The sequence below is a fragment of the Ovis canadensis genome, chromosome 13, assembly GCF_042477335.2.
Source record: "Ovis canadensis isolate MfBH-ARS-UI-01 breed Bighorn chromosome 13, ARS-UI_OviCan_v2, whole genome shotgun sequence".
Taxonomy (NCBI): Eukaryota; Metazoa; Chordata; class Mammalia; order Artiodactyla; family Bovidae; genus Ovis; species Ovis canadensis.
The window spans coordinates 81,360,137-81,379,163 of NC_091257.1; the positions used below are offsets into that span (position 1 = coordinate 81,360,137).

Consider the following 19,027-nt stretch of genomic DNA (forward strand, 5'->3'; position numbering starts at 1 on the left):
TGGGGTATGGGCAAAAGACCCAAACTCTGATGAGGGGTTTTAGGGAACAGTTTTTAAAGGCAACTTTTGGGTGAGGGCTGCAGAGTGCACAGCTTTCTTCTGATTGGGGGATGGTGAGGTAATGGGTTATATTCCAGGAATCTTGTGCTCCGCATGAAGTCACCATCCTCCACCTGGGCAGGGAGACTTAGTTCCTGGAAAAACAACTCAAGATATGTATTGGATTGTTATGTGTATCTCTTGAGGAAGACCTAGGACTCTTTTATTGCTGCACTCTTGTCATTACTTTTCTACTTAACTGCTTTTCCTTTGTTTCTTCATTCCCTCATTTCTCTAAGAAGTAATTGTTTGAATCTGCCCTTTGGAACTCAGGGAAGATCTAGAAGGCTGAAACCTTCTTCCTACATATGAGAAATGGGGGACATGGAAGAGCTTTTGTACTCAGGAGGGCTCTGCAGTATCCTGCTCAGTTTTTAGACCATCCTACTTATCCCATAAGCACTCCAGTCCTTCTGCCTTCAGGGAGGCAGATCTGAGACTTGTTCTCCCATCTCTTCACTTGGCTTTCTTGTGTATAAACTTTGACTGTAAACCTTGGCATTTCAGTATTTGGCTCACTGCATATTGGGCAAATGGACCTGGTTCAGTAACACTAACTGTGCTAGCACCTTAATTTTGGTTTTCCAGCCTCCAAAACTGTTGAGAAAATGAATTTGTGGTTTAAGCCACCCAGTCCATGGTATATTGTCATGGCAGCCCTAGCAGACTTGATACACACCTCCAACATGCTTGTACTATGTGATATCCACTCCTGAGCTGATGTCCTGAGGTCGGACATTTTGACTTAGTAGTTCGCAGTGTTTGGGCCCCAAACTTCTGACAACTGTGGAGTTGGTTACAACCAAGAACCCTTGTGCTGTTGCATAGCATGCAAAATAAAGTCTAATACATACTTGTCTATTTCTCCACTCTAAGTGTGCTATCATTTATATTTATCATTACATTATCATATGATAATATCATATAATAAATATATATTTATCATTTATCATATTTAAAAAGTACATATTAATTCAAATGTTAAGAAAGGCTTTGATCTTTTAAAAAATATTCTTTCCTCAAAGTTAAGTATCTGTTACATAGTAATCCTTCTCATCTAAAAACATGACTCTATCTCAAGAAGATCTAAAGGCATTTTAGTGTTTGGGAGTTGTTAAATACTGTGATTGACAAGGAAAATAGTTTCAGAATTTTTATTAAGGGGAGGTGGGGCCTCCCTGGTGGCTCAGATAGTAAAGAATCCACCTGGAATGCAGGAGACCTGGGTTCAATCCCTGGATTGGGAAGATCTCCTATAGAAGGGAATGGCTACCTATTCCAATATTCTTGCCTGGAGAATTCCACGGACAGAGGAGCCTGATGGCTAGAGTCCATGGGGTTTCAAAGAGTCAGACACAACCAAACAACTAACACTTTCACTTTTCTTTTACTTTATGAACATCCAGGACTGGTCTCCTTTAGGATGGACTGGTTGGATCTCCTTGCAGTCCAAGGGACTCTCAAGAGTCTTCTCCAACACCACAGTTCAAAACCATCAATTCTTCGGCGCTCAGCTTTCTTCACAGTCCATCTCTCACATCCATACATGACCACTGGAAAAACCATAGCCTTGACTAGATGGACCTTTTTTGGCAAAGTGATATCTCTGCTTTTCAATATGCTATCCAGGCTGGTCATAACTTTCCTTCCAAGGAGTAAGTGTCTTTTAATTTCATGGCTGCAGTCACCATCTGCAGTGATTTTGGAGCCCCCCAAAATAAAGTCTGCCACTGTTTCCCCATCAATTTTCCCATGAAGTGATGGGACCAGATGCCATGATCTGAGTTTTCTGAATGTTGAGCTTTAAGCCAACTTTTTCACTCTCCTCTTTCACTTTCATTAAGAGGCTTTTTAGTTCCTCTTCACTTTCTGCCATAAGGGTGGTGTCATCTGCATATCTGAGGTTATTGATATTTCTCCCGGCAATCTTGATTCCAGCCCAGCATTTCTCATGATGTACTCTGCATATAGTCCACATCAAAAAATCTTAAAAAAAAGACTCGAATGTGCATTTGCATGTGCAATTATGAAAGTTAGTTCATGTGTCTGGTGTACATGGTCACCTGTGTGCATCCTCTATAACTGGTTATGCGTTTGTGTACTTTACTGCACAGTACTGTATAGAGTACAATAGTACAATATTTTCATTTCAAGCCCAGGATGTCTGTAAGCAAGTGAAAAGGAGTGGTGATGTAGCTGGTATTGCTAAGAAGCACCAAGTGAAAACAATGGAACTTTCTGTGCAACACGAAGAGCTTACTAATGAAAGCCTGATGGAATTGGAGGCCCAGAGGAAGGACAAATAGAGACAAGAGGAAGAAGTAATAACTGAAGAATGGAGGAGGTTCATGACACAGGAAATGGTGAGGGGGTTTCCTTATTTGAGGAGGCACTGTTAGTTTCTGAGGCCCAGGAGCCGAGTGGAGAACAGTGCACAAAGCATGCAGCAGCCATCAGAAAGCAATCCAGTGCTGCCATGGCATCTACAGTGAGAAAAAGAGCTGCTACCCAGGCATCACAGGCCTCCCTGGTGGCTCAGAGGGTAAAGTGCCGGCCTGCAACGTGGGAGACCTGGGTTCTGTCCCTGGGTCGGGAAGATCCCCTGGAGAAGGAAACGGCAACCCACTCCAGTATTCTAGCCTGGAGAATCCCATGGAAGGAGGAGCCTGGTGGGCTACTTCACTTTCACTTTCACCCAGTCATCACTGGACCATTTTTTCAAGCGGGTTCAGTTCAGTTCAGTTGCTCAGTCGTGTCCGACTCTTTGTGACCCCATGACCTGCAGCTCTCTAGGCTTCCTTGTCCATCACCAACTCCCGGAGCTTACTCAAACTCATATCAAGCGGGTAGATAGAGTTGAATCCAGCAAGGAATCAGAACCTGTGCCATCAGTGTCAAGTGTGAGTGATATTGCAGCTTGCCCTCCTCTTTTTGCTGATGATCCTTCAGCTCTACCATCTCCCACCCTCTCTCCCTCCTCCAGTTAGTAACTCTTCTTGCCTGCTCACTTGATGCCAGCCCCTATGCCAGGTGTTGTACTGTACTACTGTACTTTTTAAGGTACTGTACTGTAAGATTAAAAATGTTTTTTGTCTTTGTTTTTTATGTATGTGAAAAGTATTATAAACCTATTTACAGTATAGTACTGTATAGTCAATTATGTTAGTTGGGTATCTAGGCTAACTTTGTTGGACTTATGAACAAATTGGACTTAAGAACGCACTCTTGGAATGGAACTTGTTCGTTTGTAGGGGACTTGCTGTATTGTATTTTCCTATATTGTGAGTTAGAGTATGCCAATACACATAGTAATGTTTAAGATACTCTTATTTGGGGGACTTCCCTGGTGGTCCAGTGGCTAAGACTCCCCACTTCCAATGCAGGGAATGTGGGTTCGATTCTTGGTCAGGGAACTAAGATCCCACTGCTGCAGCCAAAATAAACAGACACAACTGAAAACAAAACAGTAAGATGCTCTTATTCGCATATTTTCAAAAGACTGAGAAAACGTCTATCCCTACTAATGAGAAGTATAATTTACATGTGAGGCAGCTTTAGGGAACTGACATTGTCCCATCCAGTGTGCGCTGAGTATCTGGGAATAAGCTGGCACTGGATTCTGAGCAGGTGAGCAGGGTTCCTTGGAGAAAAAGACCCTTTTCAGTGCCAACCTGACTCAATTTTCAGGATGTTGGTGAAAGCTGATGGTAAAGTAGGAAATTTAGGGAACATGTAATAAAGGCAAGGAATCTAGAGCTCCCAAGAGGCAACTGGGAGAGAGGGTTTGGAAGTGAAGGACTGAAGGGAGAAGATTGTTACTGGACCACTTAATCACCCCTCTCCATCCCCAAATATTTGTTGTGAGCAACTTTTTGGTTGGAAAGTTTTCAACAAGTTGAATTTCCTCTGTGTGTGATGGGAGTGAGAAGATCTGTTCCAAAACAGAAAGAAGAAGTAAGAATGTTTCCCACAGAAAAGAGAGAATTTAGACAGTTAGCACTCCCCACAATCTGTCACCTCAAGATTAATATCAAAAGACTCAGTTTTGAAAAGTTTACAGGTTAGAATTGGGCTGCTGTCCATCCAAGGGTGGATGGATAAACAAAATGTGGTCGATACACATAATGGCATATTTACTCATCTTTAGAAAGAAGGAAATTCTGACACATGCTACAACATGCATGAACCCAGAAGTTACTATGCTAAGTGAAATAAGCCAATCAGAAAAGAAAAAGTACTGTATGATTTCACCTAGGTGAAGCATCTAAAGTAGTCAAAATAAGAGAAACAGAAAGTAGAATGATGGTTGCTAGGGGAAGGGAGGGACAGGGAAAAGGGAGCTGTTGTTTAATGGGTATAAAGTTACAGTTTTGCAAGATGAAGGAGTTCTGGAGATTGGTTGCACAACATGAATGTTAATGCCAGTAAACTGTATACTTAAAATGATTAAATGATCAGTTTTATGTTATACATATTTTATCACACAAAACCCCCCGATTTCATTGAATTTTAAAAAAATGGACTATAGAACCAGAGTGCTTAGGTTTGAATCTTGTGACCTTGGGCAAGTTACTTAAACTCTCTGAGCTTTAATTTCCTCCTCTGTAAATAGTTTTGTTATAAGGTTTTATGGGAATTTGGTGTGGCACATAGAAAATGCTTAGTACATTTTGTCATTCACTAGTACATTGTTCAGTTACTCAGTTGTGTTTGACTCTGCATGACCCCATGGGCTGCAGCATGCAAGGGTTCACTGTCCTTCACCATCTCCTGGAGCTTGCCCAAACTCAAGTCCATTGAGTCGGTGATGCCACTCAACCATCTCGTCCTCTGTCGTCCCCTTCTCCTCCTGCCTTCAATCTTGCCCAGCATCAGGGTCTTTTATAATGAGTCAGCTGTTTGCATCAAGTGGCCAAAGTATTGGAGCTTCAGCTTCAGCATCAGTCCTTCTAATGAACATTCAGGACTGATTTCCTTTAGGATTGACTGGTTTGATCTCCTCACAGTCCAAGGGACTCTCAAGAGTCTTCTCCAACACCACAGTTCAAAAGCAACAATTCTTTGGCTTTCAGCCTTCTTTATGGTCCAACTCTCATATCCATACATGACTACTGGAAAAATCATAGCTTTGACTATGTGGACCTTTGTTGGCAAAATAATGTCTCTGTTTTTTAACATGTTGTCTAGGTTTGTCATAGCTTTTCTTCCAAGGAGTAAGTGTCTCTTAATTTTGTGGCTGCAGTCACAAAGAGTTGGACGTGACTCAGTGGCTGAACAACAACAACAAATATGCCCCCTTGTTCAATGCAGTATGTACATGCTTAGTACATGTGAGATATAATTATTATAAAAAGAAACCTGGGGAACTTCCTTGGTGGTCCAGTGGTTAAGAGTCTGTGTTTCCACTGCAGTGGGAGGCGTTGGGGCTGGGGGTTCAACCCTTGGTTTGGGGAACTAACATCCTTCATGCCAAGAGGCCAAGAAAACCACCAAAAAAACAACAGAGAAAGCATCACTAAGCCTTTTGTTTCAGTTCACTAATTTGGCAAATGTTGAGCCTGTACTTCCTTCAATGTGTCATTCTATACTCTGGGAAAACTATAGAAAAAATGTTCCACCTACATGGTGCTTCATTCACTAGTGGGTGGTGGATTCAGATAATACATGAGTAGACTATACATTCTGGTAAGAAAAAGAAAACATACTAAGCAAAGAGTTGGACACGACTGAGCGACTGAACTGAACTGAACTGAACTGAAGAGTATAGGAAAGGCTAGGAAGTGCTATGAGCTGACACTTGAGCAGAGACCCAAATGAAGTAAGGGAGCCTGTGGGGTACTCCACTATGTAATGAATATCTCGTATTTTAGCCAACTTGCATCATCATATTATAGATTAAATAGTGTCTAATTTTTAACTTTGCAAACATTAGACTCACTAAATTTATTCCAAATGCCAGTATCTAAAACAAATTCAACAAAGAAATAAATCTAAAACCTTTTAAATCTTTATTTTTTTCCTTGAAAGTACCAGATTTAATAGAAAATATCACACTGTAAAACAAGTCCATTGATTCATTAGGTTAAAATAGAATGACAGGACTTCCCTGGTGGTCCAGTGGTTAAGAATGTCCTCTGCCAACGCAGGGGACATGGGTTCAATTCTTGGTCAAAGATTCCAGATACTGCAGGGCAGCTAAGCCCATGCGCCACAACTACTGAGCCTGTGCTCTAGGGCCTGAGAGCTGCAACTACTGAAGCCTGAATGCCCTAGAGCCTGTGCTCCACAACAGAAGCCACTGCAATTAGAAGCCCCCACAGTGAGAAGCCCGCACAACTGCAACTAGAGAGCAGCCCCCACTTGACTCAACTAGAGAAAGCCCACACACAGCAACGAAGATCCAGTGCAGCCAAAAATAAATAAATCTATAATAATAAACTTTAAAAATGAAAACAAAAACAGAATGATAGCACAATCACGTATAAAAGCTAAAAATGAAACGCTGGTAACAAACACAGCAGTTAAAGACAGGCCTGAGCCAGGCTCTGAAAGACCTTTCCAGAAATAGAGGCAGGAGCGACTTCAAACACTGGGAGGAGGAGGAGGCAGCATCCAGACCATCAAGACATAAGAGGGAATGGAAGGCAGAGCGATAGACTCATCCTGTGAACAAGGAGTGAAGGGTAATGGGGCAAAAGTGTACTTCCTGATATTCTGAGAACATCAGACCACACCACACAGACCCAGGAGGTTAGAAGGGCAGAACATTTTAAGTGGAGAGAGGATATTAGACAACTGTAGAAGCACTTGATATATTTCCTGGCTGTCAACTCTTAGGGACACAGAAAACATGTCTCTCTGGTATTGTTTCTAAATTCATAATTGAGCTATTTCCCCTGACCCCATAACCCTGGCTCAACGTAACATTGAGTCTTGGTTGTGTCTGTTGCCCCCATGAACTTCCTACCTACGAATGAGTGTATATTAAGAGAGGCACCATAGTGAGACCTTGGAACAAAACACAGGATCTCTGCCTTTCTCCTGGTGCTGGAGCGTCCCCGAGGGATAGGAGTCTGATGAGGCTGGGCCCGTTGAGGAACTGAGTTCATAGGCAAAAGCCTTCTCTTTAGCCCCACCCACCTGAATCCTCTCTCAAGGAGGCCTTTGAGTTCATTGAAAGGCCAACTGAGAGAGCAGAAAAAAAAAGCTGGCAAAGTTTTCCTAGCTGGGGAAAAACAGCGAGGGAGAGTTTTCTTCCCATGGCACATGTTACCGACTAAAGGAACAGCTGCCTTACACTGATTTTAGACATTGAGTTTGTTCCTTAATCCGGAACAATGATTCTAAAACAAGGGGCAGGCCTACCCAAGACAGGCTTTTAAGACTTTCCAAAGAGGTTTTGTCCAATACACACATAAGCTCCAAACTCCCTCTCAATTGAGAATCAGTGCATGTAATGATAGACATTCCTGACAGGAGTATATTGTGCACATGAACAGTGTTAGAGACACAATAACAAGTTTAAAACCCCGAACCTGTGGGGCAAACATCAAAATTATGTAGTGATTTTTTTTCTGATTAAATTATAAATTAGCTGAATTCCATGACTAGACTCCACACTGCACCACCAAGAACAAGTTCACCCATTTAGCTAGTAACCATACTAGATTAAAGAAAAACAATTCTGTCCTCCTAAAGACAATCTTCAGAGAGACCCACCTGTCCCAGTGAGGTCTTTGAGACTACAAGTAGCATCAGCTAATCAGTGTATGGCTTCTAAAAAGGCTGGCTTTTCTCTGTTTGTTTCTCTTTGATATTGCACAGGGGGTCCACCAACTTGTTATGAACAAGCTTTAAATCTCTGAAATACTTGATGATTTTCACTTTCAACTCCAGGGTGGCATCCTCATCATGTGGGGATAAGCACCATGTGGGGATGCTGTGGGAAGACAAACATGGTCCACATATGGTTCACTCCCTCCTTGATGGCCTTGTGCAGAGCAAACGCCTTGTGAACCCTGTGATGAGGATCATCACCTCTCTAGCACCATGACAGTCAGTGCCCATGCCCACTGTCAGGGCCATGGTGGGCACCTTGGTGAGATTACCACTGAAGAACCTAGCACTGGCCAGGATGGTGTCCATGGCCAGCATCTTCACATGGGTCCTGGACAACAGACTGGAGCCTGACTTGTAAAAGGCAATGTGTTCATCAAGGCCCATGCCTCCAACAAACAGCTCAATCCCTACCTGCAGCCTTGATTGTCTCTTCAAAGGCATCACACTCAGCCTGTAGGCCAACTGCATTCCCATCCAGAATTTGGGTGTTTTCTGGGCAGATGTCAATGTGTTTGAGGAAGGTGTCCCACATGAAGGAGGTAACTCTCTCAGTGGTCTCAAGGAAGGCCCACATACTCATCCATGTTGAAAGTCTTCCATATTGGAAGGACAGGTCTTCATTCTTATAGTACTCAATCAGCTTCTTGTAGCAGCCAAGTGGGGCTGCTCCCAGAGGGGAACCCCAGAGTGAAGTACTTGTCTGGTCTTGCACTAAACTGGGTGATGCAAATTCCTGATATATTTGGCTGAGTACTCACTGGCCTGGGAATAGTGGTCCAGAATGTTGTACTTCATCTTGTCGAGGACACTTCCTGCAGTGGCTGCAGTGACTGTGCTAATCTTTCCTTGTTTGACGATAACATAAATAATTCACTGGCTGCCTGCTCTGGAGCTCACACACCACAAGTACAGAATCCGTGTGTCACAGTGAACACATCCTGCATAACACAATGAAAATCCTATGGCCGCTACTAAGACTCAATGCAGTCAAACAAATAAATACTAAAAAAAATAAAATAATAATAATCCTTTGGAAGATAAGCATTAATACTGTCAGAGAGGTAAAATTTAGACATTGCAAAAAGGATATAGTCTTCCCTCATGGCTCAATACGTAAAGAATCTGCCTGCAACGCAGGAGACACAGGTTTGATTCTTGGGTTGGGAAGATCCCCTGGAGAAGGAAATGGCAACCCACTCCAGTATTCTTGCTTGGAGAATCCCATGGACTGAGGAGACTGGCAGGTTACAATCCACGGGGTTGGAAGAGTTGGACACGATTTAGCAACTAAACAACCACCACCAAAAAGGATATATGAAGTTAACATATATGATCCATTTTTATTAATACTTTAAAAATACATAATTCACTGAAAATAAGTCTAGGAAGATTCACATCAAGAGGTCACTGCAGCACAGTCATTATGGAAAACATGGAGGTTCCTTAAAAAATTAAAAAGAGTTGCCATGTGATCCAGCAATCCCACTCCTGGGCGTATATCTGGAAAAGATGAAAACTGTAATTCAAAAGGAGCAAATACTGTTGCAAAAGTCCAAAAGACTTGCTTGATGCAGAGTTGCCACAAACTTTCAATTAGTTAAAAAAAAAAAAAAGCAATTATCTGTAAAGAGCAATAAAGCAAAGCACAGTAAGATAAAGATTGTGGCGGTAGTTTTACAATCATACATAATTACTAAAATTCATCAAACTATACACTTAAGATGGGTATATTTTATTCTATGTAAATTAAGCCTCAATGAAGCTAGGAAAAATTCATCATAGTATAAACAAGATTTACACAATTTCCTCAAGTGAAAAAAAATAAATGTTTTTTAAATTTGAAAAGGTAACCTCTGGTTGGTGGGGATATAGTTTTTATTTTTTTGCTTATATATAATCTAAATTTTCTAAAATCAATGTTATTTTCCATAATTAATTATTTCCTGACTTGATGGTGACCTAACTGAGATGAGTAAGCAGTTAAGTTCCACTTGGTTTGGTGAGACAGTGCCAGGGCAGATGTTTGAACCCAGATCTCTGTATTCCTGATCATTAGATAGGTACCTTCTGAGCTTCCTGGGTAAGAATAATAGCCTGGGATGCTTAACAAAGCTGTTTGTGTACTACACTTTAAATCTGCATAGTTAATAAACCCGCAAAGGTGATTCATGGGAAAATTTGATGGAACCACTGACACAGGTAGAATCTGAAACCTCAGGAGCATTTTCTTCAACATATTAAGGATCTATCATCAACACCAAATAATCCCATGTGTGTATTAGTTATCCCACCTGGAATCTATTACCATGAATCCTTCTTGGAAAGTCATCTTCTTTATGAAGCCATCACTGACTAGGACTCCACACCTGCTCAGTTGGGTAACCCTTGGTTGTTTCCTTTCTATCTCCACTACTATGACATTAAAACACAGAGCTCTTCTTGCCCGGGTAAAAGTTCACTTAATTCAGGGATTGGCACAACTGATACTAGGGCTGGATAATTCTTTGTTGTGAGCCTGCCCAGTACAGTGTAGGATGTTAAGCAGCATCTCTGGCTTCTGTCTGCTAGCTACCTACTGGGCACCACCTCTCATGCCCAGTTGTGACAACCCAAAATGCAAACATGTCATTGCCAATGTCCCTGAAGGTGGTAAAATTAAACCAAGTTAAAAATGACTAACTTGTCTCTCATCAGGCTAAACATCCTCTAATCACTCCTCCACATAGCTTCCAGATTTCTAAAACTTGCTATTCAAAGCAGTCGTTGGCCTAGCAGCACTGGTGTTAGGTAAGAGCTTGTTAGAAAAGCAAAATCTCAGACCTAACACCAGTCTGCATTTTTAACAAGATTAACAATCCTGGTGATTCCTACGCTCTTAAAATTTGAGAAACACTGCCAGAAATGTCTCTGACTTGCTTGAGGTTAAATATCACTTGAAACAGAGATTAACAAAATTCCTAAATTCTTCTCCTGAAGATTTCATTCTTTTGGTCAAGGGCGGGGCCTAGGAGTCAAGTGTCTCAGGTAATCCTTATCTTTGGGCAATTTAGGGAACTGCTGCTCTAAAATAAACATCAGATTTTGTCATTATCCACATAAAATTAAAAAACCACTTTGGGACTTTCCGGGTGGTCCAGAGGCTAAGATTCCGTGCTCCCAAAGCAGGGGCCCACGTTCAATCCCTAGTCAGGGATATAGATCCTACATGCCGCACCTAAGAGTTCTCATGCTGAGTCCCACACATCACAACAAAGAAGGAAGAGCCCATGAGCCGCAACTAAGACTACCCACCCACCCCAGACCCACCCCCGCCTTGTGTGCAAGCTCAGTCATGTCTGACTCTTTGCAACACCATGGACTGTAGCTCACCAGGCTCCTCTGTCCATGGAATTTTCCTGGCAAGGATACTGGAGCAGGTTGCCATTTCCTTCTCCAGAGGATCTTCCCAACCCAGGGACTGAACCTGCATCTCCTGCACTGGCAGGTGGATTCTTTTCCACTACACTTGGGAAGCCCTGCAACCAAGACCCAGCACAGTCTAAATTAAATATTAGAAAGAAAACACTTTAGTGGCACCCCCCTGACCTATACACCAGTGGTTCTCACCTTAGGTACTCACCTGTTGTTGTTCAGTTGCTAAGTCATGTCCGACTCTTTGCAACCCCATGGATTGCAGTATGCAGGCTTCCCTGTCCTTCACCATCTCCTGGGGCTTGCTCAAACTCATGTCCATTGAGTTGGTGATGCCATCCAACCAACTAATCCTCTGTCACCCCCTTCTCCTCTTGCCCTCAATCTTTCCCAGCATTATGATATTTTCCACTGAGTTGGCTCTTCGCATCAGGTGGCCAGCGTATTGGAACTTCAGCTTCAGTATCAATCCTTCCAATGAATATTCAGGATTAATTTCCTTTAGGATTGACTGGTTTGATTTCCTTGTAGTCCAAGGGACTCTCAAGAGTCTTCTCCAGCACCACAGTTTGAAAGGATCAATTCTTTGGTGCTCAGCCTTCTTTATGGTCCAACTCTCACATCTGTACATGACTACTACTGGAAAATCCATAGCTTTGACTATATAGACCTTTGTGGGCAAAGGTCTCCTTTTCAATATGCTGTCTAGGTTTGTCATAGTTTTTCTTCCAAGGTGCAAGCATCTCATGGCTGCAGTCACCGATGGCAGTGATTTTGGACTCACCTAGGGAGTATTTAAAAATCTTAAAGCTAGGTTGTTCCCCAAACCAATTAAATCAGAAACCTCTGGGGGGAGAAGCCCATGCACTGATGTGTTTTTTAAAACTTCCCAGCTGCAGCCAATGTTGAAAACCATTGGAAATTACCAAACCTGAGCTCCCTAACCTGGCTTAGAGCCCGACTAAGAAAGGGCCCTTTCTAGCTCTTGGCACTCACTTTTGAGTATGTACACTTCCTTTCAACCTCGCTGAAGTATCTGCAATTCCTAACCCTACAGTACTTTCATACCTCTGGGACTTACTACTGGTTGTGCCCTGTCTTCTACTGCCCTGGCAGTAGTCATCCCTAAGGACTAAATTACTATTTGGTCCCCACTTTAGAGTGATTTTGGTCTTCCCTGTAGCTCAAATGGTAAAGAATCTGCCTGCAATGCAGGAGACCCAGGTTTGATCCTTGGATTGGGAAGATCCTCTGGGGAAGGGAATGGCAATCCACTCCAGTATTCTTGCCTGGAGAATCCCATGGACTGAGGAGCCTGGCGGGCTACAGTCCATGGGATCTCAAAGAGTTGGACACTGAGCAACTAACACTACTACTTAGAGTGATTTTAGATTCCCTAACACACCTGTTTAGACAGTGAATCATCTACTCTGTCCTAACACCATTCCTCCCTGTGTAGTACCGTACTACTATACTTACACCATTATATTAATAGACTACAAATATACCTTGAGGACAGGAACTATGCCTGGATCACTTTTATATCCCTCAGTTCAGTTCAGTTCAGTCACGTCCAACTCTTTGCGACCCCATGAATCGCAGAACGCCAGGCCTCTCTGTCCATCACCAACTCCCGGAGTTGACTGAAACTCATGTCCATTGAGTTGGTGATGCCATCCAGCCATCTCATCCTCTGTCCATCCCCTTCTCTTCTTGCCCTCAATCCCTCCCAGCATCAGTCTTTTCCAATGAGTCAACTCTTCGCATGAGGTGGCCAAAGTATTGGAGTTTCAGCTTCAGCATCAGTCCTTCCAATGAACACCCAGGACTGATCTCCTTTACAATGGACTGGTTGGATCTCCTTGCAGTCCAAGGGACTCTCAAGAGTCTTCTCCAACATATTAGGTTTGTTAACTTAGTGAAAGTAGTGTAAGTAACAAAATAAAAACAAGCTGGAATATTACCATCTTTAAAAAACTTTTTTAAGTTAAACAACCTAACCACATAATTAGAGGGACCTCCCTGGTGGTCCAGTGGTTAAGAATCCATTTTCCAATGACACAGGGGTTGCAAAGAGTTGGATGGACATGACTGAGCAACTCAGCACACATGCACACATGCTGCAGGGCAACTAAGCCTCCGCTCGCCACAAGGAAGACTAGTACAGCCAACATTTTTTAAAAGTTAATTAAAAATATCTTGGGACTTCCCTGATGGTCCAGTGGTTAAGAGTTTGCCTTGCAATGCAGAGGACTTGGGTTCAATCCCTAGTCAGGGAACTAAGATCCCATATACTGGGAAGTACCTACTGAGCTCAAGTGCCCCAACTGGAGAGTCTGTGCATCTAAACCAAAGATCCTGCATGACCCAGTGAAGATCCTGCCATCAAAACTAAGACCCAATGTGGCTGAATAAATTAATTTTAAAAATTAATTTAAAATATCTTAAATAGCAAAGAACTTTTAAGTTTTGAGTCTCAAATGGATAAATATACCTGAAAGCACTCTGAAGAGGGGAGACTTTTCCTTAATTCGTATGGTAAGTTGGTCCATTTCAAAGTCCTGACATAATTCTGCTTCTTATAGGTGATAGAATTCCAGTTGAGCTATTTCAAATCCTGAAAGATGATGCTGTGAAAGTGCTGCACTCAATATGCCAGAAAAATCTGAAAAACTCAGCAGTGGCCACAGGACTGGAAAAGGTCAGTTTTCATTCCAATCCCAAAGAAAGGCAATGCCAAAGAATGCTCAAACTACCACACAATTGCACTCATCTCACACGCTAGTAAAGTAATGCTCAAAATTCTCCAAGCCAGGCTTCAGCAATACGTGAACCATGAACATCCTGATGTGCAAGCTGGTTTTAGAAAAGGCAGAGGAACCAGAGATCAAACTGCCAACATCCGCTGGACCATCGAAAAAGCAAGAAAGTTCCAGAAAAACATCTATTTCTGCTTTATTGCCTATGCCAAAGCCTTTGAGTGTGTTATCACAATAAACTGTGGAAAATTCTGAAAGAGATGGAAATACCAGACCACCTGACCTGCCTCTTGAGAAACCTGTATGCAGGTCAGGAAGCAACAGTTAGAACTGGACATGGAACAACAGACTGGTTCCAAATAGGAAAAGGAGTACGTCAAGGCTGTCTATTGTCACCCTGCTTATTTAACTTATATGCAGAGTATATCATGAGAAACACTGGACTGGAAGAAACACAAGCTGAAATCAAGATTGCCGGGAGAAATATTAGTAACCTCAGATATGCAGATGACACCACCCTTATGGCAGAAAGTGAAGAGGAGCTAAAAAGCCTCTTGATGAAAGTGAAAGTGGAGAGTGAAAAACTGGCTTAAAGCTCAACATTCAGAAAACTCAGATCATGGCATCTGGTCCCATCACTTCATGGGAAATAGATGGGGAAACAGTGGAAACAGTGTCAGACTATTTTTTGGGGCTCCAAAATCACTGCAGATGGTGACTGCAGCCATGAAATTAAAAGACACTTACTCCTTGGAAGAAGAGATATGACTAACCTAGATAGCATATTCAAAAGCAGAGACATTACTTTGATGACTAAGGTCCGTCTAAAGGCTATGGTGTTTTCCTGTGGTCATGTACGGATGTGAGAGTTGGACTGTGAAGAAGGCTGAGCACCGAAGAATTGATGCTTTTGAACTGTGTTGTTGGAGAAGACTCTTGAGAGTCCCTTGGACTGCAAGGAGATCCAACCAATCCATTCTGAAGGAGATCAGCCCTGGGATTTCTTTGGAAGGAATGATGCTAAAGCTGAAACTCCAGTACTTTTGGCCACCTCATGCGAAGAGTTGACTCACTGGAAAACACTCTGGTGCTGGGAGGGATTGGGGGCAGGAGGAGAAGGGGACGACAGAGGATGAGATGGCTGGATGGCATCACTGACTCGATGGACGTGAGTCTGAGTGAACTCTGGGAGTTGGTGATGGACAGGGAGGCCTGGTGTGCTGCGATTCATGGGGTCGCAAAGAGTCGGACACGACTGAGCGACTGAACTGAACTGAAGGCGTTTTTCAATTGAGGTGAAATTCTCCCAACATAAAAATAACTATTTTAAAGTGTAAAATTCATTGTCATTTAATAAGTTTATAATGGTATGCAATCACCACCTATACCAAGTTATAAAATTATTTCCATCACATCAGAAGAAAACCCTGTACTTGTCAATCAGTCAATTCACCTCCATTCTCTTCCTGGCTCCTGGAAAGCACTGAGAATATTAACTTTTAATGTTAATTAGTTACACTAAGTTACATTAAGTTTTAATTTTAATGTTACATTTAATTACACTAAGACATTTAAAAGATATAAACCAGATATTTAGAGACACAGATTATAGATGACTGCACAATTGCATCCAGTCACATAGAAAAGAGTACAAGTATAGGTTTTATTCAGTAATCTCACAAAAACACCAATATTTTATTAACCATTTTATGTACATGAATATACAGTCTAGAAAACTGACAAAAACACATCCAGATTTTCTTATATAGACAATGTACAAATGCTCCTTTATATTTTGCACAATAATAATGATACAATAGTTATAGCTACATGAAAATATACACAAGGATTCAAGACAGACTTGATGCTATTTGGCTTGTAACATGTGTAGATACTACACAAAAAAATGATGTAATTTTAAGAAAAGTAAAATGTAACCAGACTTACTTTTTCTTCTTAAAATTTAAAAATAAAATTCCTAATAATCATAATTATTGATAATAGTTAATAGCCAAATTTTAGACAAATTCAAATTAGCCAGGGTTACTAGTTAAATGGGCCTCCCTGGTGGCTCAGACAGTAAAGAATCCACTTGCAGTGCAGGAGACCTGGGTTCAATCCCTGGGTTGGGAAGATCCGCTGGAGAAGGGAATGGCTACCCACTCCAGTATTCTTGCCTGCAGAATTCCATGGACAGAGGAGCCTGGTAGGCTACAGTCCATGGGATGGCAAAGAGTCGAACATGACTGAGCCAGTTTCACTTTTCACTAGTTAAATATTTAGCACTAAAAAAAATAAGGTTTGCAGTTTTAAAAAGCATACGTTTGATAAAATTTTCTCAAAATTAATTAAGAATGGCTTATTCACCTCCTTCCAGATTCTGGAAACACACTAGAAAAGTGAATATTGAACAGCTGATTCTTTGTAAAGTGGCACCCCTAGCCCTAGAAAACACCCATAAGGGGACAATGATCAAACCCTAATGGGAAACTCATAATGCACTGATGATACAGAGAGCAAAGAGCAGGAGGTGATAAGCAGCTGTGTCACGGATGGAATAGTATAATTATAAGGCATGAGGTGATATTAACATGGTTTTGAGAAATCAGGTTTCAACTATTCTTAAGGAATCAATTAGATGTTGAGAATGATCAATCTTATAATGATCTCAAAAAAGTATCTTACATATTATCATGGCTGCTTTCTCACTAATAGGAAATTTAGTCTCTAACAACTCTTTTCTGTAGTTTACTCTACTAGCCTGAGAAGCAGTTTCCTATTTTGAGAGCTATATGATATAATCATATATAATTAAGTTAATGGTTTGGAAAACAAAGTGATAATAGTTTTAAAAAGGAGCAAGTAGCTCTTTTATTAGGTTGTGACACCAGGCTAAGAGGGCTTAAGGTTGGAAAGCAAGGAGTGGGGTAGTGCGGGGTTTAAGCACAAACATGCTTCTGCTCAAGGAGAGGAAAGGCATGAGAAGCCTCTGGACAACCCACAGTGGCACCTGGATGTGGAGTTAGCACACTGGGTCAGAGACAGGCTCATACACCATCCTCTGGCCTAGATGCCATGGAACCCAACCTCTACTCAATATTAAATTGGGAGCACAAACATCTCAAAGCATACCTACCAAAAAGATTATTCACCCTCTTATGACAAAGCCCAGAAGGAGAGGACATTTGATTATTTTAAAAAGTGAGCTTAAAAATTATAAGGTTTCTCTTTACTTTGTCTGAAAAACTCAGAGAACAAATATTTTAACAACTCTATGACTATTAATATGCTTAAAAGGCACTTAAAAAACCATTCCTTTTTAAGTGCACTTAAAAATATTCCGTTTTAAGTGCACTTAAAAACATTACAATCCAACTCAAAATACATCTGTCAACTACATTTTGGATAAAAGTTTTAAAAAAATCCACTTAACTTTGGTGTAACTTTTCTTGTAACTCAGTGATGTTTACTACCTTCAGGGTTGATTGTTTTGAAAGACAGAGGCCCAACTTCCTGCAACACAACCTGAAAAGTGCTTTTATCACAGAAATGAGACGGGCACTAGTGGTTTGCTCTTTCACTGACAACATCCTGTAGTCGTTTAAGTAAAACATCATCATTTTCTTGACAGAGGCGTTTGGCAGGTGATTCTGCATCACCATCAATGGTTATTGCTCGCTTCTTGGTTCTCTGCTCACCTTGCCTTATCATGTTGTTGATATCTTTCAAACTCTGTGCAAAAATAGAGGATATGTGTGAGTAAAAGGGGAAAGGAGGGAAATAGCAGCAAAGAACTAAGCTAACTGCTTTTTCCTACCCTTTATCCTCTATCTAAAGCTAAACACTGAGGAAGAGATTATTTTTTTGAATCTAGTTGAACTTAATAAGGGTGATTAGAATTAACCTGTTCAGGTGATTATAAAAATTGGATTTACATTATAGCAATAGTTTTAAAAATGTGGACATCAGACCACAAGCAGCAGAGCATTTAGGAGCTTATTAGGAATGCAAATTCTTAAGTCTCACCCTACACTGACTGAATCAGACATTCTAGGTATTGGAACCAGCGATCTCTAGTTTATCAAGACCTCCAGGTGATTCTGATAAATCAAACAAACTTCCATCAAGTTTGAGGTCTTTTTTCTGAAGCACTGCTTTTCAAACTTTACTGTGCTTACTAATCATCTGGGGAATGATAATATACAGATTCAGATTCAGTAGAGTTGGTGTGAGGCCTGAGATTCTGCATTTCTAACATGCTCCTAGGTGATGCTGATGTTGCTGGTCTTACTGCAAAACAGCCTTTGAGAAGTTGTTCCTGAACACTGTGCATCAGCGCTGTCTAGGGAATCTGCCTGCTAGAACTTTGTGATTCAATAAGTCTATGGGACAAGAATCTGTGTTCAACAAGCTCCCTAGATTCTGACCTATGATTCTGAAATTACTGCCTTAGAATTCAATTAGACCCATTTCTGATTTTATCCAAGGATTTCTTCTAGAAGTCCTTATATGAAATCAGCTTCTATGAAGGGGAAATGCAAGTCTGTGAGGTATATCTCAGTAAACTTTATTTGCTAAGTATGGCAGGAATGTAACCAATGCTGTGGATCTAAATGAGTTAAGAAACTAATGAGTTCAGGAGCTGCCACGTATTTGGACTGAGTTACAACCTATCCCACTACTCCTAGTTGGTAGTCATTCTGGCTTTTGGAGATACAATGAACACATCTACTTGATAGTCCTTGAATACCTGAAAAAAGCAATCATGTCCCCATTGGATCATCATTATTAATGGGACTAAAGATGGAGGTGACCACAGAGCTGTCTAAGTCAGAAGAGGCCTCTGCTTTCAGGCTTTTCCCTATCCCAGGCGCCATCCACCAAATGAACTTTCCCTTCCAAGGTCTTTCTTTACAGAG

The 19,027-nt window shown here is 41.4% G+C and overlaps 1 protein-coding gene and 1 pseudogene across 2 annotated transcripts in view; both read right to left on the reverse strand.

Annotated features, from left to right (window-relative positions):
- Positions 1-7,857: 7,857 nt before the first annotated feature.
- Positions 7,858-8,733, reverse strand: LOC138417721 (glucosamine-6-phosphate isomerase 1 pseudogene; annotated as a pseudogene).
- A 520-nt stretch (positions 8,734-9,253) lies between these two features.
- The window catches only part of RBL1 (RB transcriptional corepressor like 1), a 68,710-nt gene continuing 58,936 nt past the window's right edge, over positions 9,254-19,027 (reverse strand). The window contains exons 22-23 of one of the 2 annotated variants that reach the window (XM_069548520.1): positions 17,807-17,840; positions 9,254-9,438 (exon numbers count right to left, since the gene is read on the reverse strand). In XM_069548520.1, coding sequence (XP_069404621.1) covers positions 9,335-9,438; positions 17,807-17,840 — 138 coding nt within the window. In that variant the 3' untranslated portion in view covers positions 9,254-9,334. Of the gene's footprint in view, positions 9,439-15,442; positions 17,841-19,027 lie in introns of those variants that run through there. The other variant, XM_069548519.1, reaches the window with a different exon arrangement.